The following is a 20,653-nucleotide window of genomic DNA, read 5'->3' as shown; positions in this document are numbered from 1 at the left end:
GGTTCCCCTGGTAAATTTGCATTCCAGTGCCTAAATATGATGTTACTGGGGTCGCTACACCCAGCGACATCAAAAACAACGGTGGACTTGGCAACACAGATGGTAGCGCTCACGCTCAAGCGCTCAATCACAACAGGCTTGGCCAGCTGACCAATTATTCAGGGAAAATAAGGTATTCTGACCTTAGATGCATTTAAACCTGTTGTAGGAGACTCCAACACAATATTAGGAAACGTAAAAAAATATATATATATATGACCTGCTCTTTAAATCTGATTAGTGTTATTTTAATATAATTGATATATAGTCATAGTATTTTTTTTCTTTCTTTTTTTAAATAAGATAAAATAAGATTACTTTTTTGGGGTTTTGATTCTAGTTTTAGTAGTTTAGTTTTTTTATGTGTTTGTATGTGTTTATTAATTTTGTGTTTTGGTCATTTTTATTAGTTTTAGTAATCAAATATATGCTTAGTTTTATTTTTTTATTAATTTCAGTTTTTATTTAAGTTTTTCCATCTAATATTTATAGTTTATACTAGTTTAGGTTTATTTCAATAAAAAAAATGTATTATTCAATTAACAATTACTTTTAATAGTTTTACTTAATGCAGAACTGATTCTGATATCAGACTGAGCTGTGTATACCTGGCTTTTATTAAATTCTGTATGCTGTATTGTCATTTTATGTTTAAATGAAGTAACATCACATTGAATATCAGCATTGCTGTGATTCAGGCACAATCCACAGCCGGTCTGATATTCAGACCAAAAGCATGATTGCAATATAGTGTGTTTATAAAAGAGTTTGAGGAAGTTCATTTTGAGTAAATGACTTGCAGAAACACTTTTGCTCTAGCATCACTCATCTACTTTGTTTCAGTATTTTTTGCTGATTTCTGACCAAAAGCAGGATACTTTTTTTTTTTTTTTGGTGGAGACAAAACATAAAAACGTACTCGAATTTTTTTATTATTATTTGCAAGCATGTAAGAAATGTTGTAACTTTGTCTTGTTTATGGGAACGTTTTTATGTTTTTGCTGATATTGAATTTGAAATATGAAAAAAATTACGAGATTATTTTCTTTTTCTTTCTTTTTTTATTAACAGTTTGGGTTTTACATTGAAAGGTAAATTCTAATCCAATCCACTTGGTGCTTTTTTTCTTTTCTTTTTTTTTCCGTTCTACTCAAAATAATAATGCTATAGCAGTTTCATCTAAGTCTTTTCAGGTAGTACAAATGCTGTGTCAACAAAACTAAACAGGGATAAGAACTCAATACCACAAAATAAAAGTTTACCCTTGAGTTATTTCTGTTTGTTCGGCACGTGGCATAACAGTATATGAATGCATTGGGGTGAATTGTAGACTGAATCAGGAGGAAAAACCAAACCTGCTGACACTCACTTGCTGATCTGTGCTGTGTGTACTGCCAACTGACTCTCATGATGATGTATTGACAGATGCAGTTCTCTCCAGTGCTTCTCTGGGCCTGAGAATTTGGTTTACAGCAGCACCATGGGAAATAAAAAAGGGGGATGCCCAGGGGCCTGGCTAGATGAGGATGAATGGAGACATTCCTGAATGTCAGCAACGAAACTATCGGGCCAAGCTGAGACACGCACCTTACAGCTGGAGCTAAACAAACTGAGCTTGGTTTCCAGAACTTTCCTCTGCAATACTCTAAAATGATCAAAGGCAGCGGAGCTCGTTTTACTAACTAACCTAAGCATGAGGAAATCTGTGTAAACTATACTAACACAAATAATAATATAAAGTAATATAAAAGAAAATTACCTCCATCAAAAACACAAAGCAACCTGCAGCACAAAAAGATAAATGAAGCAATACAAAACAAGTTAATAATAGCATGGCCAGTTTCAGTTTCTGTGAAGCCCTCTCCGGTGTATCAAAGGGACCAAGATTGGTCTGGTTAACACTACTCATATTTTATCATTTTACAGGAAGGGGTTGGGCTTTTAGATCACTTTATATTATTATTTATATTAGTATAGTTTACACTTTTTGATTATTATTTATATTAAGATTTATATTGTTAAGAAATTAATTCATTATATTAATATATTAATAATGGTACTTTTATTCAGTATGATTTAAATTGATCTAAAGTGAATAATTATTATTTTTCTAGTTTTTCTTCTGTTCTTTTGAACTTTCTTCACATCAAACAATTTTTTTTTCACAAACATTGTTACTAAAAAAATCTATTTTACATGCTGTTGTGGATCATTTGAAGGGTTAAGAATTTATTATTATTATTATTATTATTTAATTAAAACTTTTATTCAGCATAGAATACTGAAATTGATCAAAAGTGACAGTACCAATTTTTACATTATTAAAAACATATTTCTATTTCAAGTTCTATTACTGTTGTTTTGAACTTACTACTCGTTAAATAATTCAGCTTTGCATGACAGAAATAAATGACACTTTAATATATATTAAAATAGAAAACAGTTCTTTTAAATTGTAATAACACTTCACAATATAGTTGTTTTTGCAGCATTGGTGAGCATAAGACATTCTTTCTTATATTTTCAATAACTAAATGAACACACAAACAAACAAATAATTAAATAAATCTTACTGACCTTAAAGTTTAGAATGGTATTGCATATATGTTTCCCTGTCTGCTGCAGTTTTGGGACTGTGTTGTCGTGGTGCCATCAGCCAATCAGAGTTTTCATGATGTCATTTCCTGCGACCTCAGAGTGATTAGTCACGTTGAATTTATGGCTCAGGTGGATGTCTAAAGAAATGTGCTTCTGGCAGGATGTGCTACCTGAGAAAGTGCCATGGAGATGAATGGAAACGCCATCGGATACTTTCTCCAGGAATTACAGACCTCCTCTGGTAAATAAACAGCTGCAGGACATCATAGCAAAACTTCCTTTTCTGTGAAAAAAGTGGCACTGCAGTAAAGCGGACATCAGTTGACAAATTAACTTTTGCCATTTTCATTCCTCCGTGAAAATACTGTTCTCTAATTGGATTAGGTCTTTGACCGGAAGTGGAGCTTCAGCGGGTGGGAGTGTTTTTCTCTGCCAAGAGCCAAAAAGCACTGACCCCTGAAGTGTCACCCTCATGAGGCCGGTAACAGTACTGCTGTAAAATGAATCATTCCTCCACACTCACTTTCCCAGAATGGCCATGGACTGATGTGACAAACACCAAGCAGGAGACCGGCACAGCTGGGCCGCGTAAAGCCTGCAAGAAAAACAACGAGCGAGAAATAAAACATGGACTTAAACTATGTTTTATGAGCTTTGACTTAATGATGACCACCTCAGAGAGAGTTATATAAGCCGACCTCCACGACCAAATCACCACAGTGAAATGCTTAATGAATATGAAATATCACAGATTAAATAATAAAATGTAAAAAAAAATTAACCCTGGAGGTGAATGTGTCAAAATATTATTAAAAGTAATATTAAATTGGTAACACTTAACAATAATGGTGCATTCAAACCCTCCAGGTTTACTTTGTAAATGAATAATTGCCGGATTCATATCGCTATATGTTATATAATATGTTATTATAAACAATATGTTCTATCGCCCTACACCTAAACTTAGACCTCACAGAAAACTACTGCCAATTTTTTTTATTTCATAAAACACCGTTTTGTATGTTTTTCAAGCGTTTTGTTTTACGGGGACACAGGAAATGTTCTCATAAATCATGTTTACATTGTAGTACCAATATTTTTATACACATTTGTGTATTCATAAACCATATATACCAGTATACACACACACACCACATATTCGCAACTCAAACTCAGACATCGCAGTCTGTTCATTATCAAAATAAAATACAGTCAACCAAAAATATAAAAAGTTACATTGGTCAATTTAAATAGTCTGTGGTATAACTGGTATGCCAAGCATATTTTTGCTCATGTGAAGAGGATATTTCAGCCGATATACAAACCCCCATGAAGTTCAAAGCCTCTACATTATAAATAATAGCTTAATTTAAATAAATTGCGAAAATTTGAAACATCAGGATTTGTGACGAATGAGAGGTGAGTCCAATTAACGCCTAGTAGGGTTACTTTCAGTTTCACTTTGTTTTGATTTCTCTAGGTTTATATACGTTTATTTCATTCGTGTTCTGTTCTGAATACAGTTACATTTATATGATTTGTTTTGGAGTGAGCTATACTAACGTATAACTATGTTCATAGACTTTATAATGTTTAAACATTATATTATTTCACTTTATTGGTATAATTTCTGGTATTATTACACTATCTTCAAACATTCTGTTGCTCACAAAACAATGAGCAGTAAGAACCAATCAATGAGTGCGAGTCTGAACTTAAGAAAGCTAACTGGTCATGGTCAAAAATATGATGAGGACCAATACATAACCTTCAAATGCTTCTTTTTATTGCCCACTTCACTCTGAAACCTCTGTTCTGTGACTCTGCAAGTTTTGTGAGCGTGTACAAAATTCTGAGAAAAGGGTGGATATTTTTTGCAACAGCAAATCAGCAATCAACTGTAATTATAACAGTGTGTTCCATTCACTTAACTGTAGGGGGCTTCAAAGTCGCAAAAATAGCTACGCAAAACTACATTCAGTTGCTTTAACTCTAATCAACAATTGGAATGTGGAAGAATGTTCATGTTAACACATTTAAAAACATTAGAGTAAAGTGTTACTACTAAATCCTTTGCCTTTGTATAATGAAAACAGGAATTTTTAGACACATTGTGGACGCTTTCTCCATTAACAGCCACAAATTGCGTCCAAATGTCTGTGTGCTGACGTCATGGAGAGAGAGTGGGTGTGTGTGTGTGTTCATGGGGAATTGAAATTAATGAGAGTAATCAGTGGCACACAGCGAAGGAGGCAAGGGCAATTAATATAAACAGGCTACCAGCAGGCCGGAGATCAGTATTGAGATGCAGCATGGCTGCAGTGCGCAGCAGATGTCCTGGAAGAGCCAGAGGACGCAGCACAGACAGCCAGCTAAAGCCAACCTGACAGTCTGCTGGCACTCCCAGATAACATGATCATTTCCCCATCAGCAGCCACGCTCTCAAGCCTCTTTAACACCCGCTGCCTGCTCCCCGTCCACATATTCCAGAGCCGCGAGGAATTTGTCCACAAACTCTCTTCCAAAAGGACGTTCTGACAGGGCACCTACAGCTGTGAGAGGACCGATTCGCTGTGCTGTAAACGTTTAAGACTAACGTAAAGGTCATGGATTCTTTTTATTCATGTTAAACTAAACTTGTGTGTCAACGTTTTTACTTGAACAGTTCTGTGCACTGCACTGCACACTTTCATTGTTGATGTGGAATACACAAAGTGCTTACAGCAGAAAGTGAATGCTGCAGAGCTGCCTCGTCTGTAGAGAGCTCTCTGGAAAAGTGTTGATCTACAGCTCGCTCCATTAATAGACCACACAGTGTTTAGTGCGTTAAAGAAAAATTGAGGCACAAATCCAATGTGCCCGGATTTATTTTTTTTATTTTATTTTTTCAGTAATGGACACTTGTATTAATACGATAATTAATGAAATGATATGTTAGGAAACTATTATGTTACAAAATTTTAAATAACATAAAATACATAAAATGATAATAGACTTTATTTAAAGATAATATATATAAAAGTATATATTAAAAAAATAGTATAAAATAGTTAAAGCATTTTTTAATAACCACTATAAAACAAAATCATTATATACAATTAACATTGCTAATTGTATTAAGTAAGTTTCATTTCAATGGTGACACTTTACAGTAAGATCCATTAGTTAACATTAATTAATGCATAAACTAATATTAACAATGAGCAATACATTTATTACAGTATTTATTCATCTTTGTTAACATTAATAACAGTACTGTTTATTTTTAGTTCATGTTAGCACAGGTCCATTAAATAATATTAACAGACACAACTTTGGATTTTAAAGCTGAAATCAAAATTAATAAAACGCTTTACAATAATCTATCATTGCTAGTTTATGTTCATTAATGTTAACAGACTGAATCTTAGTGTAGTGTTAGTCTGAATTATTATTGATGATTGTTCTGTCCAAAATAATGTTTAGATTTTTAGAATTATGGTTGTAGATTTTTTACACAACCCTGCCATTTCATAATTGCCCTCTACTAGAGAAAATTTTACATTTAAACATTTACAACCACGACATCTAAGAAATATTAATGGGAACCTTTTACAGCATGACAACAAAATTAATTCTCATTCTATTTTCTACATTTTCGATGATCACTATAAATACATTTGATAAACTTAACCGTTCTATATTGTTTTCCAAGTGTGAAGATTTATGTTTTTTTCTCATTAAAAAAAAATAAAATAAAAAATAAAATAAAAATGTGCTCAATTTATGGGGAAATTAACAGCTGTTTTAAGATAAATTGTAAATCTAGTTTATCAATAAAATTACTGACAAACAAGTCATCTTATTGCTAGAGAATTTATCCCAACAAATATGAATGTTGTTAAATTAATGTTTTATTCTAAACAACTGTTAAAAAACAACATAAGACATTTAATTTTACCTCCTTAAATGAACCACAGACTGAAATGTTTTAACCCTATATTGTATCCTGTTTAAAGCATCCTATACACTGAGAAAATGTAATAATTTTGGAAAACAATGAAAAGAAATCTTTGAAACTGGAAAAGGGATTCTTAACTTGTCAGTGATGGCAGAAGCCAAACAGACTCATTCAGATGTAGATCAGTCAGCCTGTTCTTCTCACTGCTGCTGTGGAGCAGTCTCATGTACGAGCGCGCTCACATGTTACAGGGTAACCGAGGTCAGATCAGAAATGGTGATCATGTCTTTAGGTTCTGTCCTTCCCACATGTATAAACACGGTAGTGATGCACTCCAGCGTACAGTCTGTTTGCTTTACAGCTCTAATTCTTATAGATGAGAGTCTTGTCAGACTTCAGACAATAACTCCTTTAATTAAGCAATTGATTTGTCTGGGCTGTCAAAGGTTTAACATATGGATTACTTGATTCAAGGAGTTTTTTTCCCTTTCTTTTTGTTTTACTAAGGACATTGTCACATCACATCAGATCAATAAATAACGTTCACTTTTAATATACATCATCATGGTTTCCAAAAGCAATAATTTAGGTAATACACTCAGGGAGAGATTGATATAAAGCCAAGAAATCAGCAGTAAAATTTAAAAATGTACACTTTGGTATAGCTCTATAAAACATTGGGGTTGCATAAAACAAACTGATTTTCTAAAACAATTGCATTACCTTTCGATTTTGACACAAATGATGGGCCAATGGTGCCCCCGTGAGGACATTTCATTGATTTGTTTTGTTTTTGGCCAGAAAGTTGTTATAGATTACGTAAAATGTCACATCAATTTTAAAAAAGCTAATAGTTCAAGATTAAATTGGTTTCTGTGCAGAAAAACTCAGATTAATGTTGAAACAGAATCATATGTAGATGAAAAGCGTTTCAAGTTTGGCCTTAAACAAGCGAACACATTAAACACGCATGTGCTATTTTCTAACCGTTAAAGCAATAATTCAAAAAATAAAACAAAAAATAGACTAGCCAATTAAAAAAAGTTCATTTTTCACCCCTCCAAAACATATCTGAGAGATTAACCATCAAAACGTTAGCATGGTCTTTATGAGAAACACACGTCGTCATTACAGACAGTCTGAAGGCGCAGTGATCCGCAGACGCCAGGCAGTCACTGTATTTCTGAACCTGCACGTCATATCCGTGAGCTCGGCCAAACCACTTATTAAACAGAAAGAGGCCACGGCTATAAAGACAGAAGGCGAGGAGCTTGTTATTTTTCTTTCGGGGAGGTGAACAGGAAAAAGATCAATGGTTGTGGTGGCGTCTTTTGCCACAACTATGGCATTAAAAAACTGCTCGAGAAAAGATATTATCGAAGCGTCAGTCTTTGAAGCGAACGCCAAGAATAATTTCCCACATATAACATTCCCCAGTGAAACCACACACTGCTGTGGTACTAAACACCCCTCCCAGACTCCTGCATACCCCTCCAGAGAGAAGTGCTGCTTCATCTAAAGCCCAATTAGAGACTGATGAGTCAAAGAACTCGCTTCTGGCCTCTCGACAACCACAAAAGGTACTTTATTCCCGTTAGGTGTGAATACTGTAAAACACTCCTTCCACAATAAAGCTACAGAGCTGATGATCATGAACCATGGGAATGAGGGAATGTGGCAATGAAAAAAAGCTTAGAGGTTCTTCCCAAGATCCCTAAAAATGTCGGTAGACTTTACAGTAAAGCTCCATTAGTTAACAATGGTTAATGCACAAACAATGAGAATTACATCTGTTACAGTCTTTATTAAGGTTTGTTAATATTAGTTCAAAAATCATTGGTAGTTCATGTTAACTCAGGTTCATTAAATGATATTAACAAAAAAATATATAGTATAGAATGTAAAGTAAATGAAATTACCATTGACTAGGATTAATAAATGCTTTTAGAAGTATTTTTCATCATTAGATCACGTTAACTCATGTGTTAAGGGAATGTTAACAACTGGAACCTTATTGTAAAGTGATATCTAGATGTCACTGTGTTTGACCAAAATAAGACTAAATAAAACAAAGTAAAATAATAATAAAAATAAATAAATAAATACATAAAGTCATGAGGCACAGAGATGTTAACAGATATTTTACTGTGAAATGATCCAATTATTGATATAAGTGCTTATAAATAACCAGAAGGAATAAACAGATTTGAGGTATTTTAAGTAAAATTGTAAAATATTATGGAGCTAAAGATGACTTTAATTTTCCAGAGAGTTTCAATTCTAGCCAACCCAAAGTCACAAAAGTAAAATAATAATCATCATCATATTTTACATATGACTACAAGGAATTTTTTTTTTTTTTTTTGAGAATTTATAATTTTGATGTTATTAAATTTTTAGAGCATATATATATATATATATATATATATATATATACATATATATATATATATATATATATATATATATATATATATATATATATATATTTAGGACATTTAGATTTCTGTAAACAAACATAAAGGTAGAACTGCCACCTTAAAGTAGTAATGTGGTTTCACACATTTCACATATGAGCTAAATGCCTAAATTTGTATTCATATATGTTTTTGTTTTGAAGTAACCTGAAGGACGAATTGAAAATCTTTTTAGGCCAATTTTCAGAAAACTACTTGATTAATATAAGTTGTTCAATCCATATCAATAAACATTCATTTAAATTTTCTATTTAAAACAGGAATAATAATAATAATTATTATTATTTTAGTAATAAATAAATAAAATACATATTTTGCTTGGGATCAAACTGACTGGAAACTCCATAAAAAAGTAAATAAAAATACAAACTAAGATCCTTTTACAGATTAATATTTATCCAACAATAAAGTTGTTTACACACAATAGTACATCATCATCCGATGCGTGCATCTCTTTAGTGAGGCACCAGGCTTCCCCTCAACTGTATCGTAAAAAGCTTCATTACTCGACGCGTTTCGAGACGGTGCACACTAGCGACATCTTGTGGTTAAAAGGTGGAAAAAACTGCCTTTGTTTCCCAGAAGACCCCAGTAGTCCAGCCATTTTTGGACTGTTTCAGATAATAAAGTAGTTTGTGCTATGAAAAACCTTTATAAAGCAAAGAAAATATGAAGTCTATATAAACAAGTCTTCATGTCAGGTATTGTATACACAATATTAACACATTAATACAGTCTGTGAAAAAATAGGCAAGACTGCACATATAGGCTATGATCAAAATAATCGAAGATTATCATAGAATGGTCAGTTAAAGCGTTTGTGAACCAGGAATTAATACAAAACGAACATGCACAAAACTACACTTGCAAATATGTATTTGTATTATGATTTATTCTTTTCAAAGCAGTGAGTTAAACCTGAAACTGCGCAAGTGGTTCACGTTATTTGAATCAGAATACAAAGAAAACGAAGCTTCGGACATCACAGATCACATGGTTCTGGCAAAACGAGTCGAGCTCTGGTACAGTGCTTCACTGCGAAACTTTAGTTTTTTTGACAAGCTTCAAAGTCTCTGTGTCAAACATCACATCACTGCATCGCTTCACTCCCGAGTCAAAACATGTCCAAACAGACCTCGTGTGGATCAGTCGCAAAGGCTCAGCAACTCTTTTGAGTCGTAGGTAATAACTGGTAACTGTCTGTCTGTGATGGCACTTTGTGCTTCCACTTTCATATTCACAAACTTTATTTTCCAGCGATTATTGTCCATTGGTGAGCGAATGAGGCCAAACACTTTCTCAAAAATCCCAAGGCAGGCATTATCACGGTGGATGGTACCGGCTATGGCCACTAACACCAGTCCATGAGCTGAAGATATACACTTTAACCCTTGACCCTCCAAGTTCGGGCAGAACAACAGACCCTCTTGTCCTGCAAAAGCATGAAGCCGCTGACTGACCAGCTCTGCCCCGTTGAACTCATCTACACGCCGCTCTCCAGTAGACGAGAGGAGCCGAAGTCTCACATCCAGCCAGAAATGCTGAGGACCCCAGTCTTGAGCCGGCTGCCCTTGAGTGGGGTTTTGGGAGTTCAGAAGAGTGAAGAACCACTGGCAAAACTGTTTTCCCAAAGCTGGAAGGTCTGCCAGACCATCTCCAACATCTTCTGAAACCACGGTGTTCTTCTCACGCTCTGAGATCTGTCAGAAATATTCACCAGGTCAAAATACAACCATAAAACCTTAACTTTTTTTTAAAAGAATGACATTGAAGTGCTTTTTTTATTTATTATTATGTTTAAACAGTCAGTGCTTCACAGAATTGTGAATTTTTTTATTTTTTTTTATAAAGTGAATTGCTTCACAATAGTCATGACATTCACTACAGTTCAGATGTTTGGAGTTGGTAAGATTTATTTATTTTTTCTTCTTTAATAAATTGTTAATTTTATTCAGCAAGGCAAAAAGAAATAGAATATCAGATATGAGCATGATCGAATGATTTCTTTAGGATCATGTGACACTGTAATAATTATTCATCTGTAATAATATTTCACATTATTACGGTTTATACAGGGTTTTAATTCAATTTTCAAGTAATTGCAGCCTTGGTGAGCATAAGACTTCTTTTATAATCTTTTTGAAGGCTAGTGTACTTTTAATACCTCTGTGCTTCTTTCCAAGCACTTAAAACACACCTTGTACAGCAATCTTTACAAATGACAAGATCTGTCAATCATATATATTAGAGCCCGACCGATATATCGGCCGGCCGATATTATCGGCCGATATAAGCTAATTGCATTTATATCGGCATCGGCATTTATAACGGCCGATGAAACATGAGAAACAGAGTCTCATGCTTCACTCATGTTATGAGTGTTGCATAGTGTGCCCACCAGAGGGAGCTCTGCAGCTCCAGAGTTAACAACAGCGCCAGAAGTCCACTACAGAAGAAAGCGATTAGCCAAGCCACGGAGATGTAACTTGCTGTTTTGACTGTGAGTCTGTTGTTCGTCATGTGAAATGATTGTAGATTTAGTTCATACCCTGTATATAAAAACTGTGTGGTAGTTCTAGCTAACGATCCTATCATTATCACTTCTAAATATTCTGTAACATCACTTACAGCCGCTAATGCATTGCTATATTAGATTAGCCACAAAGCTAATACCATGTTTATCAGTGGAAGAGCGCGAACGTTAATAGGAGGTCAAACTATAACGTTAGCGTTTAACTTATTCTTATTCTATTGCGGTGTGTTTCCACATAATGACCGCGTAATTGGGCCTTTCACACAGTACGCGGTATGCACGGCACTTGCCGCTGGGTTCAGCGTTGCCCTTCAGATACAACGTGATTTGCGCTATGGCGTAGGCGGAGTTTTAAAAACGTTTAGCGGGAGCTCTTTCATAGTCTGTTCCTCCTCCTATCGGTCAGCAGCAAACATGTATCTGTCCCGTTGTAAGAAGCGAGCGATAGCGCTAGTCCTGCTGATGAGAATTAAGAGAGAAGCAAGGAAGAAGAGGCTACCCTCAGGTCCAGAGAACAATTTGGTGAATTCAGGCTGGTTACGTTACTCTAACGCTAATATAGCTTCCTTTTTAGCAGGCCCCTTAAATGCTTTCTATTAACTTGTTTGAAGGTGGTTCTTCTCAAAATTGACAGCGGTGTGTTCATGACACTAACGTTAACCATTCAACTTCGAATTGATTCCGTAATCTTCCGGTAACAGTAGGCTAACTTTACGTTCGCCAGCGCATGACGATGTTTTGATTCAGACTGCACAAAGAGAAGAGGGGAAGATATACGGGTCTGTTGTGAATGTGTCTGTGAGAGCAAATATAGTGTAGTTACAGTAACTACAGTAGCTGCATCAGAAATGATTAAACCAGAGGGACATGTAAATAAATGTGAGCTGAACAAGCGCTTTTTTTTTTTTTTACATATTGTTTCAAAGCAGCTTTACAGACATAACAGGAAAATGTTGAAATAATATTGTTAAATATAAGTAGGTAATACCTATTACTTGACAAATAAAAAATATATATATATTTCTCATTTTTGCCTATGTAGGAGATCCCAGTTTATTATTATTATAATTCTAATGATGACATGAGTAATGCTACATGGTGATATTATTAATACACATGCTTATTCTTTCTCTGTCTCTCTTTCTGCCTACAGATGGCTGAAAAAGGTGAATGCTGTAGCAGCAAAGTGTGGGACTACTTCTGCAAATACTTTAACTTTAGTATTATAATTTATTTACAGTACACACACAGACTGTTAAAACCATTTTCAACTGGAAGAAAGTAAAAGTGTTAAATGTTTAAAACCAGACTGTTTTTTGATCATTAAAAAATATATACTTTTGATGTGCAATTGTTTAGTCATTGAGACTGTAATCTAAGGCTTTTTTTTTTTTAACATAGTCCATTCTGGAAAATGGTTTATACAGCCCACATACATAGAACAGGCAGATATGCTATTGAATGTTGTGTAAGTGCAGTTTATAGGAAATGGGTCTAATATCCAGATTATTTTTAAAATCAAAATATCGGCTTATAAATCGGCTCTTTTCGAGTTAATATCGGCATCGGCCCCCAAAAATCCATATCGGTCGGGCTCTAATATATTGTGGTTTCATTTTATTGGCCGTTCGTTGCAAAGTCCTGCCTATTTAACAGCTCCTGTGATCCACAAACAGATAAGCTGCGCATCCAGGCGGGGTAAAATAAAGTGTATTACATCAATGTTTAATATATTATCAGATCCAAGATCTACGCAAATGTGATACGGTGAATCACAGCTTCTGGACAGAAGCAAAAATGACTTATTTAAAGATCTTTGGCCCATTGAAATATCCCTTTAAATAACTCCCACAAACCTCGACTGAAGCCCAGCTATAGTAGCGCTCTATAGGCCATGACATTATTTAACCTTCAATCATAAAAACAATACAAATAAAATATTCAAATGCAGAAAGACTGATACATTATTCTTGCAAAAGGACTTTAATAACATTTTGTAAAAAAAAAAAAAAAAAGTAACAAGAAGCCTGGAAATCTTTTAAACATTTCAATGTTTTATAATGTTTTAGTTTTTGGTCTGAAATTAGATTTTTCTTTTTTAATCACTTTTGCCTTCTTGCCTTCACTGGTTCAATGACCCTGCAAACTGATAAATATATTAAATAATAATATAACTTGTTTAATGTCAAAACAATTAAATAGTGTAACACAATTAAACTTATTTTAATTGCTACTGTGATGTATAAATACTTTAAACTACATTACACAAAGTAATATATCATTTGTATTAATTTAAACTGTTGTACATTAACAATGTGAAACGGGAGAAATATGCGTAACTGGCATAGACATAATATGACCCAAACATGTTTTTGACACTGACATTTCGACCCCTACCTCCCCAGATGACCAGTACTCAGTGGTCCTCCTGATCAGCTGTTGTTTATCACTGTTAGGGGGCATGGGAACTCCTTCATTGCCAAGATACTTTAAAATGACATCTCTGTGCACCTTCTTTCTCTTGAGGAGCTCCTCGGCGTCTTGTGAGTAAGTTATGATGGCCTCAATGGCCTCTGTTGATCAGGAAACACGACTCTGACAGACTGACAACATACATAGCTCATAAAAAGATGTGTATTGTATCCTAACATAATACAGGAGAGTAACAATTGCTCAGTGTGGTTGTCATCAGACACGGGGAAGTCTGGAAAACGGTTAGCTTTACAGTGCAGTCTTACCTTGCGAGCTCTCTACAGCGATCAGGCGATTCGTTACTGTCTCTTTAAGGGCGAACAAGTCGTCCAGGGGTAATAATCTTAACAGTTTTCGACAGCCACTTTGCTCTTTCATTGACAACTTTGACATACTTACACAATTTATGTCAAGCTACACATCTTCCTGCGCTGTGTGAAAGTAGAGCAAGCAGTTGCTTCCACTGTTGTGACGCACCACAGCGCCCCCAGAGTCCAGAGAGAGGAGGTGCACCAACCGTCCGTCAAAATAAAAGTTCAAGGCGGCATTATCTATGGTCATTATTCACAAAAAGCGTCGGGACTCAGGGCAAGATCACGATCCAGTTACAGGACCATTGACTCTTACTCTTACTTGTGTGTGTGTGTGTGTGTGTGTGTGTGTGTGTGTGTGTGTGTGTGTGTGTGTGTGTGTGTGTGTGTGTGTGTGTGTGTATATATATATATATATATATGTATGTATGTATGTATGTATACCCTACCCAAATAAATAACTTACATTTTTACTACACTATAGTTTTTTGTTATAAAACATAAAAGCAAATGGTAACACAAATATGTTTGTAAAATGTGTGTGTGTGTGTGTGTGTGTGTGTGTGTGTGTGTGTGTGTGTGTGTGTGTGTGTGTGTGTGTGTGTGTGTGTGTGTGTACATTTTGGTGGACGGGTGTTCAAATAAAAAAAGGTACCCCTTTAATAATTATATATATATATATATATATATATATATATATATATATATATATATATATATATATACTTATATGCAGATATATATATATATATCTTATTTAACACTATACAACTGTTCCAATCAAATAAAATCAAACAACAACAAAAGTTGCAACAAAATGCAACTTTACCATTTATCAGTCTATTTAGACTGCATTTTTTAATTGCATAACTAATGTGTACTAAAGTGTAATGAATTTTGGTTTAAAATTATATTTACTATAAATATTTACTACAACCTTGTTTAATTTATGCAATAATGGCTACCTGAATACTGTTAGACTATGCAAAAACTGTACATTGTAATATTATACAGAATACTGAATATATTATATATTTAATCCACTCTCTTTCTTTGTATAATATAATATTAATATAATATAATATACAAGCACAGTCTGCTCTGATTGGCCAGCTGACCCAGTGCATTGTGATTGGCTGAACACCGCAAGCTCTCGTCAGAAATGTAACGTCCCTTTCCATAATTGCAGCTTCATCTTAAAAAATAAATGTAAAGACAGTTAATAATGTCCTTAGTTTTACCATCAGTTCAAGCCTGAAAGAAGAACAGAGTCACGTGACAGACACAGTGATGAAGCTTGTATATGTTTGCAGTACACAAGACATGGACGGTTAAGACAGCTGACTCCACTGTGTGACCCTGTCTCTCTCTCTGTCTTTCTCTCTCTCTCTCTCTCACACACACACGCACGCACGTGCACAGACACACACACACACACGACACGCAAAACTCTGCATTTGAACATTCAATAGCAAATACTTTAACTAATAACGAAGCATATTTACAGTAGCTGATTCAGAAGCACCGGATTGTCATAGCAAAGTCAGAATGACCTCCTCTTCTATGTTCACCAAACGGTCATCTGTAAAATGTGTTGCTGTTCTGTTGTAAGTAATCTTAAAGGTTCCTTAATGCATCTACTTTCGGAAAGACCAAATAAGGTGCTTTTGCTTTCTCCTATAAACACATAGCATCTCCTTGATATGGCTACTTCGACACTTACTGCGATTACTGAAACCACCTTCTTTCTTTGCAAGAACATTTGGGCGGCATTATGCAAATTTCCCACATAGTGACGTAGACATGTGGGAGCATGTTTGAATGAGCCGTTTTAGGGGGCCATGGCAGAGTCTTAACTTTGATAAAGAATATCTCTTTGGATTTGAGACTTTATAGTCTTTGCATCTTTACAAATCTTCTTCATGTACCAAGAGCTTGTAACAGCCCTTGTTTGTTGATCACAAAGTACAAAGTAAATGAGGAAAACTAAGATGACTGGTGTATTCAAAGTGCTACCATAACTGTCTAGAGTGCGTGGAATGATTGCGCTGTGATTGGTTGAGCGGATATATTGCATTTGTCAGAAAAGGGTGACTTGCTTTTGCCGCGGTTTGGAAAAATGTGAGACAACATAACCTAATAAATCTGTGCATATCACATTTTGCTTAAAATAAAAAAGAAATCTTTTCAATAACGATCAGATACAATACAGATTTTGGCATAAACTCAGTTAAAAAAAAAAAAAAACGTTTTGGAACCAAACTCTTCGTATGTATATGTATATGTATATGTATATGTATATGTATATGTATATGTATATGTATATGTATATGTATATGTATATGTGGGACTGCCAAGGCCATGCACATTTCCATTACTTCACTTCTGCGAACTGAAACATGTTCATTTGGGATTTAATTTATTGTATGCCCTTTAAATTTGCTTATTGAAAGAACAACAACAGCAGCAGTTTGGTGTAACATTTATTTAAATCACATGCATTTGGTACTTGCTACACTAAATCTTTTCTCGTTCCTTTCATTCTTTTCATGACTTTGGAAAACTTGTCAACGACACCAAGCTTGTTTGCAATTTCTTACTAGGAATTGAATGCGTTCTCTGAATTTTTAAAGACTGTCCACGAGCGATCATACAGGTGCAGATATATTTGTGCAAAGGCCATCTCAGGGAACCACACTCCAGTGGTTTGAGTCTTACCTCTTAGATAGGTCTTTCAAGGTATATTGGTAAGGAGTAGGTGTCCAAGTCCAACATCTAACTATTGGGGTGCCTCAGGGCTCAGTTCTTAGACCACTTCTCTTCTCTGGCTACATGGCATCATTAGGTTCTGTCATTCAGAAACATAGCTTTTCATACCACTGCTATGCTGATGACACTTAACTCTACCTCTCATTCCATCCTAATGATCCGACGGTAGCTATTCGCATCTCAGCTTGTCTAACAGACATTTCTTGCTGGATGATGGACCATCACCTTCAACTCAACCTTGCCAAGACAGAACTGTTTGTGGTTTTAACAAACCCATCACTTCATCACAATTTCACCATCCAGTTAGGCACATCAACCATAACACCTTCAAAAACAGCCACAAACCTTAGAGTTATGATTGATGATCAGCTGACTTTCTCAGAGCGCATAATTAAAATTGTCCTGGCCTGCAGATTTCAGCTTTTTTCAGCAACAAGAAGATCAGACCCTTTCTTTCGGAACATGCTTCACAACTCCTTGTTCAAGCTCTTGTTCTGTCCAGGCTGGACTATTGCAATGCCCTCTTGGCAGGTCTTCCAACCAGTTCTATCAAACCTTTACAATTAATTCAGACTGCGGCAGCTGCTCTCATAAAATTCAAGGCATTAATGTTTGCCTACAAAACCACTACTGCACCCCTTTACCTAAATTACTACAGACTTATGTGCCCTCTAGAAGCTTGCGTTCTGCAAGTGAACATCACTTTATTGTGCCATCCCAAAGAGGCACAAAATCACTTTCACATACTTTTACAACTTTTCCCTCCTGATGGAATGACCTGCCAAACTTAATTCGAGCAGCTGAGTTTTAAGCCATGTTTTAGAAATGGCTAAAAACACATCTCTTCCATCTTTATTTGACGTTTTAACTCTAGCACTCTTTATTCTAATTCAGTTTTATCTATTTATTATTATTATAAACTTTAACCTTCAAACTAAACATTTAGAACTTGCTACATTGAACTGTGTTATGCTAACTGAGACTTGTCATAGCACTTGCATATTATTGCTCTTTGGTTGCTTTTGATTGCTTCCATTGTCCTTATTTGTAAGTCGCTTTGGATAAAAGCTTCCGCTAAATGTAATGTAGTGTAATTGTAAAATACATTTGAACAGATTTGACTTGGCAACTTCCCTTGAAATATATATATGAAGATGATAAAAAAAAAAAAAAATTATATATATATATATATATATATATATATATATATATATATATATATATATATATGTACATATGTATATATGTGTGTATGTGTGTGTGTATATATATATATATATATATATATATATATATATATATATATATATATATATATATATATATATATATATATATATTTAATCATCCTCTTCTTCTTCTTCTTACTTTTTTTTTTTTTTTTTACCTTAATCCAGTTGTGGAAAATGGTCTGGTCCTTGGGCACAATTTATTTATTTATCTCCAAATAAAAATTTTGGGGGCTCGAAGTGGCATTGGGTTCCTGTTATGGCCATCGCAGAGCTATTGCCTCATGCCTTTGCCCTGCAACTTTTATTAATAAAATAGCTTTGATACTGAATCATTGCATTATATTTCTCAGCAACAAGGAAGTTATTATTACATCTTGATTTATTTAATTTAAACATGAATGTAAACAGCATTTGGTCATTCTCAGACTGACATTATGCAAAAGCATCCTAAGCTACATTCTGCTCATAAGGTTACACATATAGGAACACTAAAGTGCCGTTTCAGTCCAGTCTCTCGTTCTACTGAGGAGGTAACAATTCAACTCTGAGTCCAGAACACAACAGTAGCTACATCACAAATAGTTTGCTAACAAATAGTTTCTTGCAGTATCTACGGGTTTCCATTGTTGAGAAATAGGAAGTAAATGTCCCCACAATGACTGAACTTATGGCCACAATACACTATAATTTGCATAATTCCATTTGTTTTATTAACGTAAATAAAACTCCTGAATCAATGTTGATGCAATTTGATCAAGACGACGCATGATGGCAGTATATAGCAATTCGTTTCATCTTCTGTTACTGATAGTTGAGGCAGTTCAGTTCAATGGTTGGAGAAGATGGGCGTTTTTTGGGATAAGCTGATTGTCACAGTGGTACTCCAGTCACCACTCCCCGTGTTCATTGAGCAGTAGTCTCAGTCAGTCTCTGCGTCCCTAACTTACACTGCTCGCGGGACACACACACACACGCACGCGCGCGCACAGAGACAAAAGCGCTGGGAAGAGGACACGCCAATCACCTCTTCCAGTTTATCTAGAGCGGGATATTTTCCTTCAAGAGTGGATTAAAAGGGACATTTTACTCAAGAACTGAGGCAAGTTTTGTTTTCATTCATTTAAAAGTTGTTGTTTTTGTTTTCTTTCTGGCTGAAATTATTTTAGGTTGCCAAATAAGCGGTGAACAACTTTTCGCTGCACATTCATTCATTTTGTGAAATAATCCGAAAGAGACCCCGAGTGTAATTATTTTCATTTTAATCTAAATGGGACCTTCTGAACATGTTTGTTTTGCAGTTAGGCTGGTGTTCCAAAAATGATGCGTGGCTCTAAAGTTAAACGAACAGGCTGAAACGCACTGACTCACAGGATTGAAGTTTTCTTTAGAGTGCAGACTGACTAAATGAGCTAAAGAAGTAGCTAGCTCATCCGAAGAAGTTAATGAAGGAAAAATGGATGTGAGCCTTGATTAATAAAAGTTTAATGTTTGGTTTAGTCGCTAAGAAACGTGCGCATTAACAGGAGACTTTAATGATAAGAAGAGCGCATTTGCATGAACGGTGAAGATGGTAACACACACACACGCACATGGGGTGAACGTCTTAATGGTCTTAAAGTTAAGTGCCAGAGACAAAGAAGCCTGAAGCCTGCTGAGTTTGACCTGAATCTAACAAACCCAGTGTCCTTGCGCCTTTTTTTCGCTCATTGTCCCTGCGCCTTTTTTTCGCTCATTGTCCCACACTTGTTAGCGGTAAGTGTTGAGACAAACCTCACTGTTGCTCGTCTGATGTTGGGCTTAAGTATTGTTCAACTCCTAAACCTGTTAAAATTGGACACGTAACTCGTTCCTCTCAGTTTGGGCTACAGAGTGATACATGATACCTCAAATCATTGTTGGGAAAGGTGTCCCGTTACCTTTCTAAGTGATCAGATTTTATTGTTCATTTTTCTTAGTGAATGCTAAAATTGGCAATAAAATCCCATAGATTTGCATTTGTGGGTTTGGCTGATCGATCAGTAGGCAAGCAACCACTTTGAACACTTTAGAATTTAGAACTGCATTGCTTAGTTACTTTTTTTCGTTAAGTAATGCACTTTTAGTATTGTACAAAGTATTGTACTGTTACTTTTGCTTCACAACTGTAAAGGCCCTTTAACACCTAGAGTGAAATGAACCTCAGTCTGAAGAAAGTGCCATGCCTCTGCACCTCACTCACATCCATTTCTCTCGACACAAGGACGGAAGAGCTGTCGGTATAAATGAGAAAACAAAGTAACTTG

The 20,653-nt window shown here is 35.2% G+C and overlaps 2 protein-coding genes and 1 long non-coding RNA gene across 7 annotated transcripts in view; 2 read left to right on the top strand and 1 right to left on the bottom strand.

Moving 5' to 3' along the window:
• Nucleotides 1–2,653: 2,653 nt before the first annotated feature.
• LOC132094657 (uncharacterized) lies at nt 2,654–3,280 on the top strand. The gene is made up of 2 exons (XR_009422369.1): nt 2,654–2,878; nt 3,022–3,280. It is a non-coding gene; the product is annotated as an uncharacterized LOC132094657 (long non-coding RNA).
• Nucleotides 3,281–9,929: 6,649 nt separating this feature from the next.
• LOC132094919 (uncharacterized protein C3orf38-like) lies at nt 9,930–14,544 on the bottom strand. The gene is made up of 3 exons (XM_059499583.1): nt 14,326–14,544; nt 13,985–14,160; nt 9,930–10,754 (listed from the first exon to the last, which is right to left on the bottom strand). The coding sequence occupies exons 1-3, from the start codon at nt 14,450–14,452 to the stop codon at nt 10,200–10,202; spliced, it is 858 nt and encodes a 285-aa protein (XP_059355566.1). The 5' UTR covers nt 14,453–14,544; the 3' UTR covers nt 9,930–10,199.
• A 4,660-nt stretch (nt 14,545–19,204) lies between these two features.
• myo1b (myosin IB) overlaps nt 19,205–20,653 on the top strand; it is an 84,060-nt gene continuing 82,611 nt past the window's right edge. For 4 of the 5 annotated variants that reach the window (XM_059499589.1, XM_059499587.1, XM_059499588.1 and 1 more), the window contains exon 1: nt 19,206–19,470. The gene's annotated coding sequence lies outside the window, so the exon portion shown is untranslated. Of the gene's footprint in view, nt 19,471–20,653 lie in introns of all 5 variants that reach the window. The other variant, XM_059499585.1, reaches the window with a different exon arrangement.

Source organism: Carassius carassius, chromosome 19 (assembly GCF_963082965.1).
Source record: "Carassius carassius chromosome 19, fCarCar2.1, whole genome shotgun sequence".
Lineage (NCBI taxonomy): Eukaryota > Metazoa > Chordata > Actinopteri > Cypriniformes > Cyprinidae > Carassius > Carassius carassius.
This window is presented reverse-complemented; position numbering and strand designations above follow the sequence as displayed.